At 40.3% G+C, this 26,135-nt stretch overlaps 1 protein-coding gene across 10 annotated transcripts in view; it reads left to right on the forward strand.

The window, feature by feature from the left end:
- Positions 1-26,135, forward strand: part of STRBP (spermatid perinuclear RNA binding protein) — a 71,588-nt gene that overhangs the window by 13,760 nt on the left and 31,693 nt on the right. For 9 of the 10 annotated variants that reach the window (XM_054848917.1, XM_054848919.1, XM_054848915.1 and 6 more), the window contains exons 2-5: positions 11,817-11,992; positions 15,292-15,509; positions 18,999-19,164; positions 21,794-21,938. In XM_054848917.1, the coding sequence (XP_054704892.1) occupies positions 11,990-11,992; positions 15,292-15,509; positions 18,999-19,164; positions 21,794-21,938 (532 nt within the window). In that variant the 5' untranslated portion in view covers positions 11,817-11,989. The remainder of the gene's footprint in view (positions 1-11,816; positions 11,993-15,291; positions 15,510-18,998; positions 19,165-21,793; positions 21,939-26,135) is intronic. The other variant, XM_054848924.1, reaches the window with a different exon arrangement.

The raw sequence follows: 26,135 nt of genomic DNA on the forward strand, positions 1-26,135 counted from the left end.
TCCCAGATTTCTTTGGTTTGTAACATCCGGGCTGTTTCATTCAATTTATTGTTCGTGGTGTTGCAAAAAACCTTAATCTCTTGAGTGGCTGCAGGGACAATGCTGGTGAACTTGCAGGGATTGCCAGTTGCTTCCACAAAACAGCTTGGCGACACCTGCATGCTTTGCTGAGTATCTAGTTGCAGTATTTAAGAATGAGATCAGAGGGTCTAGAAATGCAATATATTCTCCCCATGGTAAAAGGAAAAAAATTACCACAACCACTTCGAATTAATACAGTCACGTAAGTAGTATTATTCAGCAAACTATGCTTATTCTCCAATGGAGATAACTTTGATTCCTCTATTAGCTTTTAATTTTCATGGCGGTATTCCAAGGGGAAAAAACACTACTTAAGTTTTGTTCTTAGCACAGAGATAAATGGAATGTCTCTGTCACTTGTCTGAAACCATGTGTTGAAAGGCATGATTTTTTTTCCTAACAGTTTTGCAGAGTAATAGGACACAATATGATTTGGATTACAGAAGACACATGCTGGGTCAGTTTAAAGTCTGCCAAGTTCTAATTTGCAATTTCTAGAAAACTTAGAACAGAAACATCTGAGTGCCTGCAGAAATCATCTTTCTAAATTTAACTTCTGGATTTTGTCTCAGTAAAGTATGAAACTGTCTGGTAGTATTTGTCCACTGAATTTCAGGGACAATCTTTTCTTGTGTTGAGAGTTCTGCACTGGTGGTTCTGGTTCTGGCGTTCTTTTCCTGGTCCTGCAGTTTATGAGTTTGTCCTGGTTTCGGCAGGGACAGAGTTAATTTTCTAAATGATTTAGAGCAAAATGCTAAGTGAAAAAGTGTTAGCTAGGTTCAATTACTTCCTTTTTGTTTCTCTCCAAACAAGCAAAAAGCCTTTGCAAGAATGTTCTTTCACGTTGTTACTGTTTTCTTTAATGTATTTCTGCAGTCAATTAATGATGAACTAACTTTTAAAAATGGTTCTTACTGGCCTTGGACCGCTCTGTTGCAGTACGTGTGGGAATTTCCAAATATGCCTGAGAAGGCCCAATACAGAGACTTTTGTTTCCACAATAGAGGAGCCATGCAAAGGGAATAGAAGAGCTGGTAAAACAGCAGAAGCAAGTGCTCTTTCAGTGCACAAAGCAACACATCTGTGTACTACTTTTTTTAATAAAAGGATTTTCCTCATTAACACAAAAATTTCAGGTTTTAGAGCTGAATTTTGTTTGAACTCTAGAATAAACTAGATTGACAGCATTATAATCTGACATTCTTTTACCATTAAAAATATAGTTTTAGGTGGCGAAAACCAAGCAGGTTTTTTGTGCTGACAGAAGTGGAGTTCAACGTTCATGTTGCTTTGGTTCTTGTTCTCCTTGCCGTGGTACCCTGTAATAATGATGGTGTTGTGACATGGACACAGATTTACATACGTGGCTAAGCAGGCAATAAAAACGTTAAGACTTTAATCTAGCTTCCTCATAACTTCTCACTGAGGGATGAAAGGTTTTATATCCTATTGCCCAGCTTAGGAGAATACCATCAATTTGTACAGTAGCTGGTTTTTAATTCTGGTTTTGATCCTGCCCTCTGCTTCTTGAACTGCGCGCTCTCCTACCCTGACAATTGTGGCTTTCCAAGTGCACCTTCTTTTGAAAAATAAAATAAAATAATTGCCATCAGTGTTGCTTTTAGGAACAGCAGGTTTCCTGTTATCGGGGGAACTGAAGTGGCTAGACACAAAATGCAGTTAATGGCCCAAAATAAACTAACTTAGATTGTTTTTCCTCTGGTCTTTCCCCTGATAGTAATTTCAAGTGTTAGTTTTAGCAACTGTAGTGTATGAAGGGAGCTTTGGGGAGAAAGTGAGAGTTTTGTTGTAAATCGATCTCCATGCAAAGCTGAGAGCATTTTGAATGCTGTTATTGATTGCACTGTCTGTTTGCTTCCCTCAGAGAAAAACGGGTACGCACCCTCTCTTACACTGGAGTTGCAATGGCTTGCTATCACGTACTTCTGATGCCTAACCTGGATGGCATGTTATTAACCTCCACAAACTCACTAAAAAGCGGGTTCCTGTGGCTTGTGGCAAGCATATTGCTTCCAAGACGCTGATGTTGATCATAGCCCTGTATTTTGCTGTTCAGAGATGTGTTGCTTAATGTTGACAGGGAGAACAAGGTATGATGTTGATTACTTGATATAAAGAACACAGTGGTGAAGAGCAAAGACTGAGGAAGCCCTCTAGTAACAAATGAACTAAGTGTCTTTCATGCTGTTGTGAGTAAAGTGGCACACTAGAAATGACATCGTTATCTATGAAGAGAGGTTAAACTAATTCCTAGCCCTACATGAAACTTAAGAGACCAAACCAGCAAAGTTGTGTCCATGTTCTTAAAAATGACATCCAGGTGGGACTGGCAGATTTATACTGATAGCTTCTTTCCCCCCCAACCCCCGATTTTATTTGAAATTCAAAAGATAAAAAAGATTGAATGTAACTTCTCAAGTTACTTACATAATTATGTTCTCCAAAGACATTGGAGAATATAGTGCTACAGGAACCTAAACATAATTTTGCTAACTTTTTAAATTTCAATATCATATTAAAAATAAGCAAACAAAAAAGACTGCAGAATTCATTACTCATGTCAGGAAGTTCCTAAGGATGAGATTGACAGATATAATTTACACTGAGAAATAAATTTTGCAACCTAGCTTATGGTCTTCAAACTGAGCATTGCCACCACCTGCTGAAGTTTTCTTCTTCTTCTTCTTCTTTTTTTTTTTTCTTTCCCCTCCCCTTTTACATAGCTAGCTGTACTGTGCTGACTGGAGAGAAGAATAATAGAGGAGTTTTACAACTGAAGTTGGCAGATCTGACAGCACATGCGTGCGCCATAGATCTGCTGAGGCAAGAAGATGCTGGATTAAGCCAATTTAAAATATTTTTAGACTCTTGTGGTTTTCCAGAGAAATAGGATTTTTTTTTTATTAGTTTTGTAAATCTCTAAATATGTTTGTGGCTCTTTTTCTTCCTTTTAGCCAAGCCAGGACTTCCTACTACAAAATCTTGTTCAAGACATAATTAGTGGACTTAAGTCACTAATGTCAGACCAATGGTTCTTTCTCTGCCACCTAACATGTTGGTGTGGTGGTGTTTTTTACTTTAGTTACGGATGTTGTTGCTAGCCTTCGTGCCTAAGTAAACTAATTCAAATCTTTTGGTAGGGTTATCGTGCATTTGAAGTAAATAATTGTGTTCTGAGGCTGAAACTTGATGGCAGCCAGGGTATTCTTCCCTGGAGAGATATCCCCTTTGCTTCTGTTGCAGGGGTTCTTGCACTATATTCTGAATCAAATTCAGTAGCTGCTGCCTGGCAGATAGTATTTTACCGTTCTTCTCGCTCTGGATACTTCCATTACTAACACTGATTCATTGGTGTTGAATACTGGGTTTTTTGGAATGTGCTTTTTAGAAAGAATTCTACTAAAAATCCCCCTTTCCCCTCTTTTTTTTTTTTTGTGTGAATGACTTATAAAATCAATTTCAAGTCAGTCCCATGGAAGAAATTCATTAATTAAACTGCAGATTCTGTTTTGCTGTAGCTGAGGGTGCCGTGCCTGCCGAAGGCTGCAGTGAGCTGAGTGGTGCAGCAGCCCCAATCCTGCTCCTGAACAGGCCATGGCTGCAGCACCACAAGGGAAGAGTGTTTTAGAAGAGGAGGCTTTTGTTTCCAAAACAGCCTAAGATTGTAGTTACAGGTTTTGTTTCAGATTTTTGTTTTGGTTTGTCGCTTCTGTGGCATTACATGTTGTGACATTGAGCTTCAGACTTCCCTGGAAATAACAATCTAAGACACAGGAGAATAATAGAGAAACAACTTGAAAATAACAGGGTTGGATGGATGAGAGATGGCAAGGAAAAAAACCCCTTAAAGAAGCTTTTAGTAACCTAGAACCTTTGACAAGATGTTCTTTGACAAAATAGCCAATTAGACAGGAAGTAAAAAATTAACCTGAACTTGTTAGTAGTCATAGTGGAACTAAAACGTGGTAAAAGACTGATGGAAGATGTGTATTAGCTGAGAGCACAAGAGCTCTTTGCACAATACTTGCGGAGTCCAGTGGTCTTCTCTTCCAAATCCTTTTAAATCTTCTCTCTTTAATTTAAAAAAAAAAAAAAAAGTCACTGAAGCAGCAAGACTGACATACTAGAAAATGCATTTAAGTGGAGAGTCATGAATGTTTAAACTGGCTGAAAGGCAGATGTGCACAGTAGCCAGTGTGGATTTGCAATATTGAAAATGCCAGCTTCTTTACATATTGACATCAGGGAAGAAATTCTAAGGGAGAAACTGTTGCTTAAATTTTGCCTTTAAGGGATGCTGAAATTTTAGTGAGAAGGATGGCATTTATTCTTAAAAACTTCTTATACTTTGAAACTTTATGTAAACATTAGAAAAATGTGAATTGCAAATACACTATTTACATTGTATTACTTGTAAGAAAGAATTGCTAAATTTGTTTTATTTACAACACAGAGGTTTAGGATTCATGTAGCTTTTCTCTTTCATCTTACTAATTAACAAGATACGTATTAGCTTGAGATGCAGAACAGCTAGTAGAGCAAATGTGTTTTGCTGTTGCCTCGTGGAATTGATGAAAAGCGCAACCCACCAATACAAGCAGATCTAGTTTTACTATAGGACAGTTTGTTCTTCAGTCTGTGTCTTTTTTTTTTTTTTCTTCTTCTTTTTTTTTTCCCCTTTTTCCAATTCTATTTATTACCAACGTAGGGAGGGAATGCCATGATTTGTAGCCTTTTCTGTGTGTATGCCTTTGGCCTCGCAGTTCTATAAAAGACACTTCTTGGTGGAAGAATGACATCTTGCTGGCCTTGTCCCCATCCTGGGTGTGTGTGTCAAATGTAGTTAGTTGGTAGCTGCAGCCATGGGATATGAATCACAGCAGGCAAGAAACTGGGGCACTGCAGCTATTTCAGTTAAGCTGAAGGGTGCTAGGGAAGGAATGTCCCTGTTCTTAATCTCTTAAACGTTGTGGCTGCTTCCCACTATGGTTCTGGAGCAAAGAAAGCCTCACAGGTAAGGAAGGGTACACAAATGATATGGGTTTTGAAGGTATTTAGGAAGGTCTACAAAGCTTTAGTGTTGGGATGCGAGTATAGGACAAGGCTTGGGTGGTGAGAAGCCCAGCATGGCACTAAACTGCACTGTGTGGTTGAGGAGGTAGAACTGTGATTCTCTTTTGGAGAATGTGATGTAATTTCAGGCATAGATCCAGAATTTTGCTTAAACCAGCTCTGTCTCTGGAAAAATGACATTGCAGATGGTGAGTGTCATTTCAGTGTAATGTAATCTTTTTCATTAATTTAGTCAATTCTTCAACTGTAAATCAACGTAGTCTGTTTTATGAATTTCAGATGATTTTGAGTGTGGATGTCAAATTATGACTGCTTCACAAACTGGTGTGTACTGCAAAGTAGCATCAGGTTTCCAATGTCCCATTTAGCCAGAAGAGCAGGAATGCCTACGTTGGGATGTTCAAGTCAGGAATCAGTTTAACATTTCACAGAAACTGAGAATCCAGTGGTGGTTTCTGCCTTGTCTCAAATGAATACTTTGCTATTAATTATTTATGTACTGTCTAATCTGTGATTTTTTTTTTTTATTTTACTTTTTTAAGACACCTGCCAAGAAGTGCTCCCTTTAAGATGTTTTGTTTTCTGTAGTGCTCAGTTTTACAGGCAATTCAGTTTTGGATGTTTCTGACTGGTTGAGGAGGAAATACATTAAACTATTAATGTTCATGTGTCAGTTTGTGATTTAGGTGTCAACAGCCAGTTTTTAATTCTTTTTTGCACTTGGTCTGTCTACTCAGTCTTACATGTTGACACCCATATCAAGAGATGAAGGCATTTTCAATATTATTTCATTAGAGACCCTTCATAGCACTAGCAGTGACTGGTGTGCTGGGTATTGTGCAGGTGCCGGAGAACATGAGGCCATCTGAAAATCTTGAGAGATAGATGTAAAAAAAATACCTTGACGATTGCAACTGGTGTGCTGCTCTGAAGACCACTTAGTGAGTTTGGTGGTAGATCTTCCTGTCCTCAGTAGTCAATAGTAGCTTAAATCCCAAAGGAGAAGGATTTCTATTCCTTCCAAAATTATTTGTCTTTGGTATACATTATAATTTGATATCTGCGGTTATTTCTACTAATGTATATTTCTTTCTGAGGTTAGATGGTGTAGTTCCATATAAAATACAGCATTTTCTTCCTCAAATGATCATATATATGCTCACACTGTGCCTCTGTGTTCCTTTTTTAACCTTCCTGTTAGGCTAGTGATGATTTCCCCTTAGACCATCTTTTCTTCACCCCCTTTCCAGGAGCTAAAAATATGAGCTATGCTCTGCACATTCCCGTTTCCTTTTACCTTATACATTAATCTAGATTAACTGATTGTTTGGCTTTAATTCTTCAACTTCTTTAATTACTTCACCAGTGTGATCTATTTTGGCTGTTTTTCCATTCCTTACTCTACAATCTGGAGGGCAATCCATGTGTTCACTCGGCTTCAGTTGGAAGTGCTTTATTGCATCTTTGACCCAAGGGTCCCCAAGTTCTCTGTCCACGCCTGTCCTCCTTGGCGCAGCTGAATCCTCTCCACGAGCTCTTTCAGTACCTTCCTCCACGCTGAGAAGTGGGCAGCTGCTTCCCTTGCACTGAGCGTTGTCAGAGCTCTGGGCCCTGGGAGATGACTTGAATTCTTCCATTCTGGTGATCAAGGTGCCATGATTCTAGACCCGTTTATCCAGTATGAGCCTCGCCTGTCTCTGGCACTTGTTAAAGCTGGCTGTGGGGCTGCCTGACAGAGGCTGCTCTGCTCCCAAGAGATTTCTGAACACAGGAGCCTTTTCTCGAAATGCAAGAATTGAGCAGGCAGGAGTAATACTAGAATCGAGTATTTGTTGTATGAAGTGTAAGAATTTGCCAGAGGAAGTACCTTTCCAGCTTTTAACTGTAGTGTTGCTTTGTAATTATTCATTTGGCTGGAAAATTCCAGTCTTCTAAAGGCTAACCCAGATGCGACTTTGCCAGGAAATGCATTACTTGGAAAATAATAAAACTCCTATGATATACAGTCTCCAGGTTGTTGGAAGCAGCCTGAGTCTTATTAAATGTACTTCAGTGTTACAATTGCAGTTCTTTACAGAATATTTATATGGTTGTGAGTGGCAAGGATTTCTCGTCATATGGTGGTGAAGAATGGAGAAAGCAGTTCTGTACAGTGTACAGGGAGTTTGGATTTAAAATATTAAATATCTGCAGAAGCAGCAGGTCAGTCATACTTTGCAGATTTCTCTGCCCCATCCTCCTCATTGAATCCTCATGAATTGTATTTCTTATCTGTTCCGCTCAGTTTGTTGATACTTTTAACATGAGGGGAAACTATTTTGATATTTCTCTGTCAGTTATTTTGACATTAATCAACATTGCAGATCTTGTTTTGTTTGGTGTCTGGGTACATCATAAAAAGAGTTGCTGAAAGAGTTCAATTACAATATCAGCATCTCTGCCAAATGTATTGAGCTGTTCTGAAAAGCGGCTTGTCTTTTCTGACCCAGATACACAGTTTCCAACTGTGGGAGATGCTGCCAGAAAGACTGTTGGCAGAAGGCCAGCAATAAAATTATACTGCAGAAAAACACAACATATTTTCAGCAACACTTTGTGCGGTGTGACGAAAAAATTACCTGTCTCCTGAATGCAAAGCAGAAGTTAAAATAAACTTCCAATTTAAAGCTGCAAGCCTCTTACTCTGACTTTTAAAGGTAACAAAAAAGGACAGAAATTCCAGTTCTTTTCTATTACTGTGTCTGATACACCTCAGGCTATGTTAGATACTCACTGGTTTGTTATTAGCAACCTTAGTTGTCCTTGCTGCTCTGTTAACATAAACTTTGGGTGATCTTAGGGTGGTATACACTGTGAACTGCGGTTCTCGTGGGCAGATACTGGTATAAGGGTAGATTAGGAGGGTGGAGGGTGTTTGTAGTGCTTCGGATGAATATTGTTGGCATATGCCTTCTTGATGTATCATTTAAACCCAATTTTCATGGTGTTCTGCTTGGCCTGGCCTGGTGCCTAAAGAGCAGCTCATTGAAGTGAGGGTTTGGAGGACTGGAGTCCAGTGACCCCGGGTTCCTCTTCTCTGTTGCAGCAGTAGTAACACTTCGTGCAAGGTACCACTCCGTGCTGCAAGGGGATGTCAGGATGCCGACATAGTTCACATCTCCTTTCTAGAAGCTTATAGCTCCCTGATTCTGATGTTACATTTCAGCCCCCATGGAGTGCGAGTACCCGTTTCTCATGCTTTTTCACTTTTCTGCTCACAAGTGCTCAAAGGTAGCTAAGCATATTCATTACTTCTGGCTGTTTAAATGTCTGTCTCTTGGGAACACAACTGCCAGATGCAGGAATATTCCTACTACAAAGGCCTCATCTGAAATTCTTTTCCTTGTTTGTCTTGTGCCAAAGCATAAACTTCCTCTGTGAAGGATGGGATGTTTAATGGAAACATTGTTAGACTGTCATGGTGTTTTAATAACATTTCTAATGTGTCAAATCCCCAGTGACTTTAAACCACATTGCAGACTCGACTCAGCTTCTTTGTGACCTGGTTTGGAGACAGCAAGTATTTACTCTTGTTTTACACTTTAGGGCCACATGATGCAGAGGTAAAGTGACTTTCTCAAGGTCACCAAGGTCTTGGTAGCTCTTCCTAGACATTTTTTTGCCAGTGTGGGTGGCAGCCCCTGGGTAAGACAACCATGCATTTTAATAGAATGTTTTTTAGTCTGGGCATCAGCTGTTCCTTCCCTGAGGATGCAGGGACAAATATCCTGCTATAGCCTGGTAGTAAAATGAGACTGCTGGATTTATGGAATTGCTGCTCACTTCACATAATGCTTTCTGATATGTTTGGTGCTGAGCTATGTTCTGCTGCCTTAGTCCATATGGTTGGAGCAGATTTGATTTTAGTTTTCCTTAATTTAATTCTGCATGCTGTCAAATGTACTTTGTTCTGTATATTGTGTCTGCGCTTTTATAGTAAACTCCCTCCTGTTTAGTGCTGTTGTTGAAAATTTTCTCTCAAAGTCTGAACTATATTAAGTTTTCACTCCTTTTCACATTTCTGTGAAATAATCTTAGGATGCTAATGTCTGGAAAGACGTCGTATATCAGCTTCAACTCAACTTTCAGGATTTTTTTTCCCAGCTTTCTGAGTTTTGTAATAAAGATCCCTTCGTAATTCAGCTGTATGTGCCCTGACCTCAGTCATTCACTGCTGAGAAAACAGGCAGGTAGACTCAAACTCGTAAATACCTTCATCCAACAACTTTTACTTGTCACTGAGACTTGAACCTGTCTTGAAAACAAGATGGTTACTACCCGCTTAAGGCAGAGTATTGAGAGGTGTTGGTGGTTTTGCTTCATCTGTCCAGTAGATTAACCCCCCTCATAGCTGTGAAACATTTATTTTCAGTCTGTTTCAGGTTTTCAAAGAACACTGAAAAGCCCTCGGCACATCCCGAATGGCACCCTGAGGTATGTTTGTTTCCAGAGCTTGCGAGGTAGTTTGCAGACTTGCCCTCTAGACAGCAGTCTGCTCAGCAATTTACTGAAGCACCAGAATTTGCTCAGCCAGCTATCTTTGTCCATCTGCTCTCAATACACTGTACAAGCTGATAAGCAACAGCTTGCAGTAGTCTTCGGAGGGAGGCCAGGCTGGAGTGTTGCTTAGAGTCTAGAGACGTTGCACTGGGCATATGCTGAAGTCAGCAACACATTCCAGTGCCCTTCTCTCTGCCTGGAATTGCCAAGTTACAGTTACCAGAGAAGATAGCAAACTGAAAACGTGAAATGTAGGAGTCACAGGGAAGAAGAGCATGTGAAGATAGCTGGAATTTAGTTTGAAGAGAGATCTAATTTGAAATAGATAGATGATCTGGAAACATGTCCCGTAGAAGTCTCTCTAGCTTGCCATCTGCTGACTCAAAAAGCATATTATTATAGAAAAGCAAAACAAAAAGACCTCGTAAAGACTCTGGTTGCTTCTGGATATGGTGAAAGGCTATGAAGTGTGGAAGAGCTTATGACTAGCTCATAGAATAAATAGCGCCAAAGCAGTAATCTCTGCTTATTTTTCCTCCCAGCTGCCCCTGCTTGGCTTTCAGGATCTCTTGAGAAGAATCTGGCCCTGTGAAAGAACATCACATTCATTGTTCACTTCTGGGAAGCAATTTGGTAGAGTCTCAATATACCTTGGTAGGGTATACAGCCTTTGTGATAAGTTAGGTCCTTCAGGGTTTTCATTAGCTTGTTTTTCCCGAGTATTTATAGTATGACTGCATTTAACTCTCTTGGGGTTTCTTCCTTGGCAATCTTTAGCTGCTGGAGCAGACAGGCCCCTGCACTCTGTTCTTGTCTGGCTGCTTTTTGTTTTACCCAGTTCTACACCCTGAATTCAGCGGTGTGAGATACAAACAGCTATTAGGCACTTGCTGCCAAAGCTATTGGTCCTGTAAACCTGCTTCATTTCTACTTACCTAGGAAAACGGTGAAGCAGGATTTGTTGTTGCCTTTCCCCTGGCATGTTCAAATCTCTGTAGGATGCAACATTTTAATTATTCCCTGTCACACCCCTGAGGTTTAAGCATCTACTCGGCTTTCAAGTCATCTCGCCTATCCCTCTGCTGTTGCCAAACATGCTTTTAATCTCTAACAATGTCAGGATTCTCTGACAGACAATATGCAACATATTGCTAGAGAAGGAGGATCGGCATACAGGAGAAGAGGAAAACATTTGATTGTGTGTGTGTCTGCAGAAATTTACTGACTGGGTTTCCAGTTACTTCAAAACGTTGCTGAAAAGCTGGTGCAACAATATGTGCAGTGAAAGGAAAGCAGGAGTTTTCTGCAAGTACTAGAGTGTCTTTCTCTGCAGTGAGCTTTTGCTTTCCTCTCTCGCGTTACCTGCCCTGTTGTTCTGCTCCGCTCTTGTCTTACAGAGGGTTTATTTGCAGTTCCTTATGCTGCCAGTGCTGGTGCTTGTTTCCTGGTTTAGTACAAGAGGACTGCTCTTGCAGGATCTTCTAAATGTTGTGTGCTGTGAAAAGCAGTGCAAGGGCAGAAAAGGCGGTGTGGATGATTTCAGCTGAACGTTCTCACAAGTTTTATGTCTTCAGTTTGTTATAACGCGCCTGTCTTTTTTTAACATAACAACTTAGAGTTTTTGCTACCTGAAGTCTTAGTTCTTGTTGTACAGCATCTGGCACATTCAGGATCGAGGGCTGCACTGGGGATTTCAACAGATAATTACTTTTTGATAATTAAATATAGTGTGTTTGATTCCTAATGTGCATGCGACCTAAAAATAGAGACTTCTTGAGCTGGTTTCACATAGAGCATATCTGAGGCGTTGGATTTTCTGTCTTCCTCGTATCAGAAACTTAGGTTGCCAGGTGGCTGACAAACCACACTGAGATAAGCTCTAACTGGCATGGGAAAGTCGTTACATACGTGTGGGCACACTACGAAAAGTTGCTTTCCACAGTGACATCTGCTCGTTGTTCAGGAATAAATGGTTCGGTGACTGCCTCCCCATCTTGAAGCCTCCTTGCTTTAATCAGTGGTTTGGCTTAATGTGCTGCATTGAACACTTATTGGAATTAACATGCCGTTTCTTCTGTTTCAAGCTGTTTCTCTCTTTGCAGGTGAATTACAGGAAGTGACTCCCAGAGCATCTTGGCTGTATGAACTCTTGAGCTGTCAAGGGACTGAGAGGCTTATGAAGAGGTTCTGTCAGGCAAAACAGTGCTTAGCAAAGACACCAAGGAGGAGGGAAAAGGAGAAAGGGAGGGAGAGAGAGCTGAAACACTAACAAACCATGGTAGGTATTTGTCATCTTTCATAGGGTTGCATTAAAAATATTCTCTGCTGACAGTCTTGCGTGGGGCCTGATAAAACCAGAGTGAGGGGATTTTCTGGCCTTGCACTAAATTAGAGATGGTACTGCATGCTTTGAGCAAAGCAAAGGAGGTTTGATATATTGTCAGCCTCTTAAAACCAGAGAGTTGTCTTCTGAGCCTGCATTACATGAATTATTAAATATGAACGAAGGGGATGCTCATAAGGTTTTCTAATAAAACTGGCATTAGTGAGCTTTAGCAAACAGCACGGGTGACCTTGAACTTGCAGATTGCATAATCAAATGCTGATATTCCCCTTCTACCTCTTCCTCACAAAAGCAAGTGCTGATTACTCGTATTTGTGTGTGTGAAAAGCTGATTGATTGTGGTTCTATCCACGCTTTGTTAATAGCGTAGATGAAATGCGTGCAGCCAAATATACGTGGTGTATATTGTTTAAACGAGGGGTCATTTCTAATTTGCCTGGTATTGGTTGCAAATTGGGAATGCCCGAGATGTTGAATTTGTAAAGCTGTGCAAGTATGAAGTATTGCGATGGTAAGATTCTGAAGATGTGTTCACAAAAAGGCAATAAACCTACCCAGTTCCTGAAAAATACCTTTGGAGAGCAGTTTAAGCATATTTGTATATTTTTAAGTCCTATAAGGTTATTACTGAGAGAATGGAAATGAGAATAAATGCAATAATTTTTAAATACAGTTCTCTAACGTTTGTGTAGCTGATTGCTGCTGATTGTCTTTTTTTTTTTTAAATATAACTATAAACACAGCCTAAGACTTAAGATGAGACTTTTACCTGTTACAGAGCACAAAGGGAGGAAGAACACTTGACAACGCAGAGTTGTCAATATATCGTATTTTGAATAGTGTCCTATTTTGCTATTATTTTTGGCCTAAATTGTAATGAAGAATTGATCCTGTCAGTCCCTCTTCATTAGAAAAGAAAGCAAATGTCTTCTCATTTAGGAGTTACTAATTTGTTCCTGTTTGACTGTTTTTCCTAATTGATAATTCATGAGAAAAGAGGTGGTGGGGGTGAATTAATAAACCCAGTTTGTCAGTTTTCGCTGCTGAACTGCAGCTTCTTTCTGTATCCATGTTGCGGATAAGCCACCAGAGGGACCTCCTGGAAGCATTTTGCAACCTGTGAAGGTACTGGGGATAACACCAGGCCCTGACTGATGAGTTTCATTTACCTCCTGAATTGTCCGTCTGGATAGGAGCACAAAAGTTAGGAAAGGAATGATGTCACATCAACCTTTGATGGCAGGGACCTAGTGAATGCAGTGAGCCAGGAAATCAGGACCAGTTCCTTAACAAGGACTAAACCCAGAGGCCTTTGAGATCTTTCAGAGGCCCTTTTTGTCTCTAAGAGTGCGTACTGTTACAAACCCCTGAAGTAGGGGTGAAAGGGAAACCTAAAGTATTTAATATGTAGGAGGAACAGAGATTTTTGGTTGATTCCAAGTTGTGGGAGGCTTTCAGCAGTGATTGATGTGTCTGTAGAGAGCAAGATTTAGAGCTGCTCTTGCCAGAGGTCTGTGCTGTGATCGCAGATGGTCTGGGTCACTGTTTAGATCAAATAAGTCTCATCTGGATGGTGTGTGGGAAACCATAAGCTTCCTAGCATAGGTTAGCCAACCACTAAGTTTACCTTCCTCAACGATATCACTCAGGACTTTTTGAGTTTCACTGCAAACTCTTTTAATTAGCACGCTAATCTCTTCCTATTCTTTCATTTTTTTAAAGAAATTATTTCAGTCTTTTCTTAGCCGTTTATATTTATCCTTGTCTTCATTCATGCCTTTGTAAATCCCTGTGCAGTTTGCTAAGCCTCTTGCAGCAATACGTATTGCCTATGACTTCATCGGCAGCAGTAAAAAAGTCATAAGGGAATGGCTATTTAATTGTCTCATTCTAAGGTGTGTTGCCATTGTCTCTACCTTAAATTGAGATGGCTGCACTCAGCACTTCCAGAATATGCAAAGTTGTATTTGGAGAGAATAAATGCCTTGTACAAAATAGGAATCTTCTCCATGTTCCCCTTGTCTGCCCTCCCTTCCCTGTGCTTTACCCAGTCCGCTCTCACCAAATGAGGTTTTACCTTTTGGCTTTTCTCTTTGCCCTGAGCTATCCAGCTGCTGAAGGTTGGCACAAGCCAATGCAAATCCCTGAAATTCAGGAACTCCTTAAGTCCTGCAAGTGTTCCAGGGCAGGGAAGTCCCTCTCTGTCTCAGTACTACTGCTCACAGTTTGTTTCTCCATGAGATGTAGATCCTTCAGGCAAGATCAGGGTCTAAATGATTTCTCACTGACTTCAAAGCTTAATCTAAAAAAACAAATCCCAGCTAGTCAAAGGATGAGGGAAGTCAGAGACACTTAACAAAACTGGGAATGCAACTCAGGGTCTTTTTTTGTCCCCTGCTTCAGCACTCTGACTTCATACCTAGCCAGCCGGACGATGTCATCTTCTCAAAGAGAAGCTTGTAGGGGAAGGGCGGGGAGAAGTTAGAAAAATAATGAAAATGAGAAAAAGATTTTGGGGAGGGAGTAATGAAAGGACAAGATGTAGAGACTCCATTTCTAGCCATTGCAAACAGAGTAATGCGTACTGCAGGTCTGCACCCTATTTTGTATCCACCATGGCTGTATATGGGTGTATGGAGTTAGGTCCAGTCCCAGACCTAAGTTCTCCCTTTTTCTGATTTGTGACTAGTGTGCACAATGTCACAACTTCCACTTTCTGTGGACGTACCAAACAAAAGATGAAATTCAGCTTGCTTAATTTTTGGATGTCTGTAGCAGCTAATCTGAGATAGTAGCCTAAACTTCTCTAGTCGTGTGAGTGGGTGGGGAAATGCACCTCTGAAGCACAATTTATCTCATCCTAAAGTAGACATAAACATAACCTCTGCTCCAGATGTGTCTGGTAGACATAAACACGAACTGCGCTCCACATGTGCCTATTCCTCTGAGTAGCCAACAAAAGGACTCTAGAAGAGTTGAATTTAGGTATCAAATATTAGGTGCCGTATAACCCACCCAAGGTCTTATATATTTTACCAGCTTAATTAGTTTGCCTGCTTTTTTAAATACATTATAAACATAAGAAATCACTCCTGCATGATTATATACAGTGGTCATCATAAAACATTTTCCTACTTCTGTCAGGGAGGATTCCCATTCAGGCAATGTCCTTCTATTGATAATCCAATAACTTTGTTCTTTTTTTCCCCCCCCTGTTTCCCACTTCATAACAGAGATCTATCCGATCTTTTGCTAATGATGACCGCCATGTAATGGTGAAACATTCAACCATTTATCCATCTCCAGAGGAACTTGAAGCTGTCCAGAACATGGTATCAACAGTAGAATGTGCCCTTAAACATGTCTCTGACTGGATGGATGAAAAGAACAAGTCTACAAAATGTGAGGGTGATGTGGAAGCAAAGGAGGAAGCTGCAGAAAGCAATGCCAAGTGAGTGAGTTGAGCCTCATAATGTGTTACTGTACTGCTCTGAATGGGTCCCTTTCCTTCTAAATAGGAGTCATAGTGTTACTTGATTCTGTTGCATAGGAATGTTCATAGAAGGAAGTGGATATATTTTGGCTTTTTGAGGTGGGAGCACGTAGGGTGAGTGCAGGGAATACTAGTAAGCCCGGTGTGGGCAGCAGTTGCTGTCGTTATTTATTTTACTGTGATGTTGTGAAGGTGAATTTAGCAGACCAACCTTTCAGAAATTATAAGCAAACATATGGCCCTGTAACACACAAATGCAAATCCACAGCCGCGTAGCTTAGAGGCTCCTTCAGTCTAATACATTAAAAATTATTTTTATAAACCTTATTGTTTATCCAGCAAACTAATTTTTCTGAGGATCCGTTACCTTCCGTTATTGTCGTGGTTGAACCCCGGTAGGCAGCTCAACACCACACAGCCGCTCGCTGAACTTCTTGGGACTTAACCTGGTTACATCAGTAGCATAACCTGCACTAGAGATGTAGTCGAAGGGCTCTGTTTCCTTTCCGATGAGGCATGGAATATTAAGAAAGTCTGCTGCTATGTGGACTTTGCCCAGCAAGTTCTGATCTAACGCTGATAAAGCATATTCCTTTTCATATATATTTGTTATGTTTTCTGACACCTTTTGTGGCAGTGAAAGGTTTATTGTGAGTCCTCTCTTAATTTTTGCTGTCCTGCTTAAGTTGTTCACATTTTGGGATGGTGGAAGTGTAGCCTCCTCTAGCAGAAACAGCTGGAAATACAGACCCTGTGTATTGTATACTTCTGGAGTAAGATACGATTCAGTGCGAGTAATGGAGGAAGATCTAACTGAATCAGGAAGGCTGTATCAGTTTGTAAACTGAAAATATAGTTTACTGGCTTAGTATGAAAGTGACAGTGATTACCATTGTCTTTATCAGTTATTCCTAAATGCATAATGACAAATGAAAATTCAAAAGTGAAATATTGCTTCTTATTTTATCATAATAGTGTGATTCTTAGTTATTTCCAAGTCTCATAAATTTTTAGAGTAGCATTCAGGAAATGAGGTGTGATGCCCAGCTGCACCTCACTATCTGGATGTACTTCAGTTTAGAAACAAGAAATTAACTGAGGAAGCTTGTCTGGCTGGGAGGAGCAGAAAGCATTCGTGGCTTGATCTGGTGTCCCAACAGTGCTGGGCATTCTACAGAAAATTCCTGGAGTATTCATAGTGGTTTTCCACAGGTTTCTTCCTTACCATTTAAGCTTTGATTTTCTCTAAGATAAGGTTGTGGACTTGAGAGCTATTGAAAGAAGCCACTTACTCTGCATGAGGTTTAATGGAGCACCACCTACTCGGAGTGCACTGATCCACGTAGGAAACGTTCAGCAGTGTGCGGACCGTTGTGTGGTAGCCTAGGCAAAGCACATACAGACACGGTCCCTCATTCTGATGCCTGTGGCTTTCTCTGTTCCCTAATAAATATTTAATAGACACAAGTCAGATCACTTGCGTAGGGCCGAGCTGTGATATGTCGCATTTTCTGGTGTGAAATGTATTCAAATAGAAACAGCAAAATACTTAAAATCATGAATATTTTTACATAAATTAATGTATAAATTGGTTTAAGATAATGTGATTGTATTGACACCAGAAAATAATTGTAGTGGATTGCTAGGCTGCTTCTCCACAGGTGGATGATTAAGTTTTGTCATCTTCTCAAGGAAGGTATTTGAGCTCAGTGTTTTGCTGAAGTACAGAGCGCTGCATATCAAGAAAGATTGTTCATTTTGTTGGTGACTTCCCAGCGTTACTGGTGACATTTTTAGGTGTATTCTGATGTGAGTAAAATAGGCGCAGAAAGGAGTTTTAAAAAAACCCCCAAAACCTAATTTTTTTTTTTTTTTTAAATCCAAGCCTGCAGTAAATGCTTTTGAGACAAATGGATAGCCTTGCTTTCACACGTCTGCGTGCAGGATTTTTCATGCTTGTGGTCTGTTACAAATTTAGAGTACAGTTTTTGTAAACATCAGTGTATTATTTATACATATAAAATAGTTTGTGTGTTCATGCATTTGTTTGGGACAAATGATTTTACTACTCACTTTACAAACTTAAAAGGGGCTTACATTGTAGAAAAATATATAACTTAAAATATCTTTATGCTAGTTACAAACCACATCTAAAGGAGTCCCACATTTTCTCACGTGTTTGCATCCAGATACTGTTAAAGCAGCGTAGTTCCAGGGTGGAAGTTGAGATGTTGTTTACTTTTGGAAGAGTTTTTGTTAGTTTGCTTCTGGCTGTTCCAGGGATAGTAACTCGTTTGAGATTGTTGTTTTGTTTTCCGTGTCATTCCTTCTTTGCTTCTGTCTGTTGTTAAAGCATCTGTTCCTGCCTTTCCATTTAAAATACATAGATAAAGACAGAACAGTTATTACATGAAGATACTTCTGAGTGAAGCTTAGGATCTACATGATGGCCTTCAATTGCAGTGTGGCTGCTTTGGGGTTTGGGTTTTTTGATTGTTTTGGGGTGGTTTTGTTTTATATCCCATCCATCCCTCCAGATGGTAAGAATGATGTCAGCGGGGATGCTGCCTTTCTGGCTGAGGTGCTTTACCAGCTTTAGTGATGATGTCTTCTGTGGGCGTTGTAATGGTGACATGCATGGTGTGAGATGCAGCATGTGGCAGTAGCTGGTGTTGAACTGTCACTGATGCATTTCTTGCATTTTTCTTGATACTTTTAAGCAATCCGAGCCTACTAAACTCTTTTTTTTGTTGCAGTCTTTCTCTCAGTACTCAAAACGCAAAGTGTTCTTATGTTGCTTTGAAAGTTGTTCATTGTGGCTCTTAAATGTTCCACTAAACTTTAACTGGAGACTAAAAGCTAGTAGTCAGAGCTTTATTCCTGTAGCTTTCACTGGTAAGACTTGTTGAAGGAATTGTGCCTGGAAGACTTTTTGAAATTAGAAACTTTCCTGAAATGTCAGTTTGTAGTATGGGCTAAAATTTCAGAAGTTGGTTCTACAAGTTAAAGGCTTGAACGTATGGATCAACCAAAAGAAACACTGAAAAGCTGTGTGGCCATGTTTGAAGTTAGAGTGTCACCAAAAGACAACTCAGATCACGTCTGAAAACAGGATTTCTGTCAGAGCGCTCCTCTAGATTAATTATTCTACTCTTGTGGTAGATCTGCAGATAGTGAATTTGGGCTTTTTTGAGCTTTGTGAATCTTTGTGACTTGAGCCAGGCAATTTCTGTGTACATATGAATTGCAGATCTGTGCTTCAATTAATTTTTTCATAGGAACTATTTGCATAAAAAGGGTCTATGCTCTTCATTGTCTAGTCAGTGATACACCACTATAGCACAGTATTCAGTCCCATCCGTTTATTTTCTCGCTGCGATAGGATAATACAAGTATTTTGAATGTCTGAAATACCATTTTAATTACTCCAAATTGTTTCATTTTCAGGGATCAAGGTGGTCGGACCTTGTGTGGTGTTATGAGAATTGGCTTGGTTGCAAAGGGCTTGCTGATAAAAGATGATATGGACCTGGAGCTGGTTCTCATGTGCAAAGAAAAACCCACAAAGACCTTGTTATGTATAGTTAAAGATAATCTCCCAGCTCAAATTCAGGTGAGTTAATTTAGGGTAGTCCTCTAACAATGGCTGATAGCACCGCAAGGTTTGAGTACAGGCTGGAATCTGGTCCAGGGAAAAAGACAAGTGATATACACTGAAGAAATATACTTTGGATCTAGGACAACATCTAGGGTGTGTGACGTGGTTTAATGTGGTGACATGAAGTAGCTATACACAAAATTTAACATCTTGTTCCTGTTGTTGCCTAATGCCTATTTGTGCATCAGTTTTCCTCTAGTGGCAGATAACCTTTCTGTTTGCTCTCTGGTCTGACCAATAACGTGAGCTAAACTGCAGTCCTGGAAATCTTCCCTGCTCGAGCATGGACTGGGTCTGTGGTGTTGTCCCCGTCCCTCTGCCTGAACCTTAAGTTCCACACTGCAGCTGCTTTGCTTCGCTTGGGCTTGTCCAGGATAAATAAATGCCTCTGTGGTGGTCAGTCATGAGCTCATAATTCTTTTTATTTATGGCTATTTAATTCTGATGTTGGCATCCCGTAGGCAGCACTCACAGCGGATATTGGTCTCTTTAAAGCAGCTAGGGATAATACCTTTTTGACAGAGTTCTCAGTCCGAATAATCCATCCAGCTTCCAGACTGACATACACTGTTACTGAGAAACCGTGCCCTCAAGTATTCCACTGCAAGTGCCTCTCTCCAAACCTGATCTGCTTTTCTCCTGATCCGCTCTCCTGCCTTGTGTTTATTTCCACATAGACAGAATGTGTGTTACCATTCCTGACAGCTGTTTGTTCTCACTGTTCTTTTGTCACATAAAGGGCTTGTTTTAATGAGATAATGTTGTGCCTGCAGATGTGGCCCTATCCATGGCTGAAAATGCTAAGGATCTGCTGAGTAGTAAAGAGTAAATTTCACTTGTTTGAAAATGACAGGGATGTAAAGAGTAAATTTTACTTGTTTGTAGTGAGGTGTGAGATGAGAAGGGTTGAAAGAGATAAGAAAAGTTAGCATATGCTTCAAAAAAAGTGAGAATGGCAGAACAGACATAATTAAAAGATGTGACGACTGCAATACATTCAAGGGATGAGTAGGTAAGGTCCTATGGGGAAGCATTGTGAGGGAAAGGATTATGGAAAACATGACGTAAGAGGAATCTGACGCATGAAACAAGCTGCAACTATCATGGGCATAAAAATACGAGAAGTCCTGCAGACGCATCGGAGGAGAAGGAAGGTGTAGCCACATTACTGCATAAAAAGAGCAAATGTGGTACAGAGGTGTTAACAGCTGCTGCTTTGCTGCTTTGAGGGCTAGTAATGAGCAGATGCCTGAATGTTTTCATCCCAACAGTAAAGGAGCTGGAGGAGTGCAGATCGCAACAGGGAGAGAAGTCAGAATATACATTAGACGTGTTCTAACCATAGGGTCTTGCTGCAACAAACTCACAAACACAAGGAATAGCTTTAGGACTCAGAACAGTCTGTGGTTATCTTTGCGCTTTTGGAGGTTGAGAGAGGTCCCAAAGGACTTACCGAAAGACCTGCAGATACGGATCGCTTGAGGTGACTCTGATACAACGCATGTTAATGGAACAAATTATAAGGTACTTTGCAGTATTATCTACAAAAGAAATCTAAGCAAGAAATAGAAAGTTTATTGAAAACAATTTAAGAAACACTCGATTGATTGGTGTGAAGAGAGGAAGGTCAGGTTTTCCAGGCATTGTCCGGGATCTCTCCTGGGGTTGGTATTACTGAATGAAGTTGTTGGTTTGCATCCATTTTCCAGTGCTGTGGGGAAGGGGATTGAGAGGGTTGGATGGACAAGTTGAAGAAAATCGGACAAGTGAGAATGAGCACCTAGAAAACCACGTAATTAAAATTACCTGGTTTGGAAAAAAGTCAAGACCAAATGCAGGTGTAAGTTTTAAGGCATTAATGGTTATTTGTAAAGGGACAGTGATTCAGTATCTCGCATGGCTCCCAAAGGAAGGATGAGAAATAATTGCAATTCTAGCAGGGGGCAGTTTTATTGCAAAATGGGTCATCTAAATTATGTGTGTGGCTGAGAATCAGAACGGACTATTTGGACAGGTGGTGAAATTTCTGTTGCTAGGGTGTCTGGAGAATATCTTGGGGTTGGTAAGAGATGGCCAAGGTGAACATGGTCATACTTCATGGCTGGTACATGGACTTGTGTGAGCTGGTGTGGCTCCTGCGCTGGAACCTGTCATCCCTCTGCACTGAGTTACGGCTGAGTTGGTCATACTACATGGCAAGCTTTTACATCTAGAGGCAGCGTTACTGAAGAAGTGTGTATTTATTAAGAACAAAGTTTCTTTTATTAAGAACAGAAGTTGCTGGTGGTATTTTGCATGCTAGCAGCTATGAAAGTCAGCTTCTGTCTTTAATAACAAAAAAAGTTTTAAAAAAGTGGAAAAATTTTTTGGTGGAACTACTTAGTGTTCTCATTAAATTTGCTGCAGACCTTTTTTTCTTAAGCATGTTACTGGGGTTTTTCTGTTTGTTTTAATGAGGTAGGCAAGGCCTTATTATTGCAATGTCCTGTAGGCTGCTCATTAGTTAAGGCATATGCGAGTACAGAGATTCTGCAGCTTTTCAGCTGATTGGGAGATTCTTGAAATCTTTCTTGGTGACTTTCAGAAACTTACAGAAGAGAAGTATCTCGTGGAGGAGCATGTAAATGAGGCAGCTATTATTATTCGTAACACAAAGGAGCCCAAGCTAACTTTGAAGGTGATACTCACATCCCCCCTCATTCGAGATGAAGCAGAGAAGAAGGATGGAGGTACATGGAGTGTTTTAATTTGTTTTTAAGACTTGTTCTATCTAAATGCCCTGACTGTGCAGCACGGGGTTAATCGGGAAGGAGGTTTTTAATTGTGCATCACGTACTAACTAGATTGGCTGTTGCCACAATAGGTTATGTTATTTGTGCCTTAAAAAGACAACAGTCACTTAATTTTCATGCAAATATGCATAGTTTTCATTTGCAAGCAATATCGATACAGTGTTAACTTTGATGTACAATTAGATCTTAGTTCTCCTTTCTTTCAGACTTGGTAGTTAATTCTTGAGCACCCCAGCGCTGCACAGTCTTGTTTTCAAATTAAGTCAGTCAAGTGGGATTGGTTCGTAGTATCTTGAAAAACTCATAAAATTGTTTCTCTTTTTACGTAAAAAAAAAAATCTCCTGCAAAGCTCACAAGTATGTCGTCCTGGCCCTCAATTTTTATTACTCGATGATGCATATGTGTGTGTTTCTGGCTTTAAGAATTTCCGAACTGGGATACAATTGAAGTTACAGTGCTATAATACAGCACTTTTGCTTCTGAATTGACCATTGTACCTCATGTCCTTAGAGCAAAATAGATATAGAAAACTGTAACGTAGTTTCTTTCTGTTCCTTCTCCCTAACCGCCTGATGCTGGTATAGTCATATACCCCTTGTTAACGGAATGTTGACTGGTAGTATTGATGAGGTTGGAAACAAATCAAGAGGAATAGCAAAGAGCAAATGTAGCCGTACTTTGCTTTATTTTTTAAATCTTGTCAGTAATTTCTGCTTCCGCTTCCCAAACCTATCCCTAGAAACTTTGCCACTGGATGATGTCAGACCTTTGACCAACTGGCCACTCTCTGTCATGACAACTGAGGCAGCTGGGCCCACGTGGGCTAGGGAACTCCCTGTCGCTCTCTTCCCATTTCTAGACTTGCCACGAGTCCTTCGCTTCCTCCCTCTTCCACCTGAAATACCGATACAATGAGAAATGTTGGTCAGTTCCCCTCGCTTGTGCTGGAGGCGAGGGCAGGAAGGATTCCTTTCCAAATGAAATGCAACACTTTGGCAGCAGCTGGATGCAGAAAAATCTTACAAAGCAGATGAATGGCAAAGATTCCCCAATTGTAATGTCTGTTTATTCTCAAATTAGTAACCGCGCTCTTTTGCAAGACCATTAAAAATAAATTGCATATGACTTTAGTTGCTCTTCAACTTCCCATAAGACACTGAGATCAGCCCTGTAGTTGTTGTGGCTGATCCGTGCTCATGAGCGAGCACGAAGTGCGGAACAAACGTTAATGTTAAAGGATTTGTAAGATTCTTACAAGGGGACGCAGCTTTGCACAAAGGCTTCCGTCCAAGTATTTTCTTGCAAAAAGTGGTGCCGTTGTGCCAGCTCTAGGGGCTCCTGAATTCATCTCAAACGGAATGAGGATTTGGATTTTTATGCTTTCTTATATTTAAAATGTAGATGTTCTATTTTGTTTTCAGTATCTTAAAATATTTTTCAAAAATCTGTACTAATTTTTTTAAATCTTAAAATGGTTTTACTGCCCCTCTTAGAGCGGTGTTGCGCTATCATTGCTGTGCAGCCGATGAGGATAGGTAGTAGGGTAATGGATCTTGTTTGAGAGCCCAGTTTCTTTGACACTGATTCATCACAAGTGCACAGAGACATGATCGTATTTCTTTCCAAAGGTACGTGAAATGTTGCGCAGGTGTCACTAAGTAAATTGAAAGGGGAGGTGGGGATAATATTTCCAACCACATTTAGGTCACTTTCACTTAGATTCAGACCAAAAATGTTCCATAGCTACTATCAAGGGAAAACACTCAGAGAAACTGCCTGATGAAAACACCTTGATCTCCAAAGAAAGTACTGCCGTATTTTTTCAATACCCCCAAATAACGCCAACAAAATGTAAATCTACTTTCTATGCAGTTTTCAAACCTGTTTTGAGCTTAGTCTGTACATTCTTTTGAATGAAGGAGCTCAAAATGCTCGTCACCTTGCCTTTCATCTCACATGTAAGATCTGGGCCGTTGGGTAACTGACCAAGGTTTCGGTTCGTTCGGTGCAATTACACTAATCTGTCCTCTAACCAGCGGCAAGGTTAGGTGCAACCGGCCTCGTTACCAGTGCTCCCATTTGTTCTGTAGGAATGCTGTGTGTGCCTTCATGCCCTGATGTCAGAATGTATTGAAAAACATCCCTGGATTTCTCTTCAGCCCCCACCTCTTTGGAAAAGTGTTCATGTTTAAGACGTGGTGTTTGTCCTATTTGTTTTTGCTGCTTGTTAGCAAAAATAAATAGCGGAGCAGTGTGTGTGTGTATTTGCTGTTTCTCACAAGTGGCTATCCATAAAGCTCTGCTTTCTCATGTCGAGTTGAGAAGTCAAGCATCTGAAATTCCTGCATTTTGCATCAGTTTAAATTTTAAACTTAAGAAACTGAATTTTTATTCATAGCATCAAATATAAATTGGGCTTTCCAGACTAGAATGTCGTAGCTTGCAAATCAGTTGTTGTTACTGAGCACACAGTAACAACAAGCTGTGTAATAATAAACAAGTTCATTTACCAAAGTGGGGCTGAAATCAACCTTGCTCCGGGCTGCTGCTGCAGGAGCAGCCTGCCTCTGCCGCGCCTCTGGGCAGCCGCAGCCGGTGGTGCTCCAGAGGCGCCTTTGGGGGCAACGAGCCTCGGGCTTACCTTGCCCCTATGGAGAAGACAAGGCTCCTCGTAAGGCTGGCTGCGAATGAACGAAGCGAGCAGCTACTGTGTGAAGAGAGTGCGTACAGCAAGCAGGGAGAGAATTACTGAAGGATTGGTTCTGTGTGGCACAGTGTGAGCTAATGTCAGGGCTTTATTATTAACTGTTTATTAAACTCCTTGTATCATTGCCCCTGTTAAAACCACAAGAAAAACAGTTAAAGCTTTGCAATCACATTTGAAAATTTTGATTTGGTCTCACTTTCCTGACTGGCAGAGCATGAAGAAACATGCCATTCTCCCGAGGGTGTCGAAAGGGAGCCTGCTGCAAGCCGCTCGCCCTCTTCACTGCCTGTTCTCTTCATCTTTCTGTTTAATAGAATCTTGCACCCAAAAGTTGGCTGACTGCAACATCTGCAAAAGGTGCTCAGGACACTAGGACTGAATTTGCAATTGGCAAAATTCTCCAAGATATTTGTAATTTAGACCTTTGGAAAGAGCCTTAATCCTGTAGGAAAAAGTATGATTCTAACCTGTTGAAACAAATCAAATGTTACGAGAATAGAAAAGGTTTTTCATTCACCTGATGACAGATGACACGTATTTTCTTCGTGTTTTATAGTTTAAAGGAAAAATTAATGTACTTTGTCAATGGCTGCAACATGCTCTAGCAAAGCCTTGCACAATACTAAGTCCATAGGTGTTCAAAGATCCAGTTCACTGCAAAAAAGTAATGATTTTGCAATCAGTCACCTTTGCCATTTCTAACGTTTTAAAATAAGATTCTGATCATTCATTGACAGTAGTTGTTTTATACAATACAGGAGCTTTAAGCAGATGTTTATATTGTCCGCAATAAAGTTTTCTTACAGAACTATAGACGTAACATTTAGTAATTGTAAAGATTACTCCTGGAAATAATGAAACTGCAAAGGAAATTGAGACACAAATCTTGTGTTCCAAAGTGACCTTTTGTGCTCATAGAAATGCAGTGCTTTGAGGCTTTGCAGCTTTTATTTGGAAAACAGGCAAGAGGAGTGATTAATCCCAATATTGTAATACTGTTGATGAGGGCAAGACGAAACAATACAAATATCTGCTGCGAAGTTCATTGGGGTTAGAAAATAAGCTTATAGCACTTAAGTCTTTTGCTGGCAGCAGAGCCAGTAGGTGTGAACTGCAACTGTGACCTGTCAGACAAGATACTTGGTTCTGTTCAGTTTTACACTGGTTTTTTTTTTTCTTTTGGCTTCGGGCTCTTTTATCCATCATAACATAATGTGCTTTTACCAGGGTAACCTTCCCACTGAATGGCATAGGAGGGGAAACAACTGTAACATTAAAGATGCAATTGCACGTGCAACCAATACTATCCAAAGTGACCTATGAAAATGGACTTTGAGATGTTACTAATAAATCCTACTACAAACTGATGGTACTTTTTTCTCCTAACTTCTCCTCATATTTTAAATGTCGTGCTGGATTTTGCTTA

Source organism: Grus americana, chromosome 20 (genome assembly GCF_028858705.1).
Source record: "Grus americana isolate bGruAme1 chromosome 20, bGruAme1.mat, whole genome shotgun sequence".
Lineage (NCBI taxonomy): Eukaryota > Metazoa > Chordata > Aves > Gruiformes > Gruidae > Grus > Grus americana.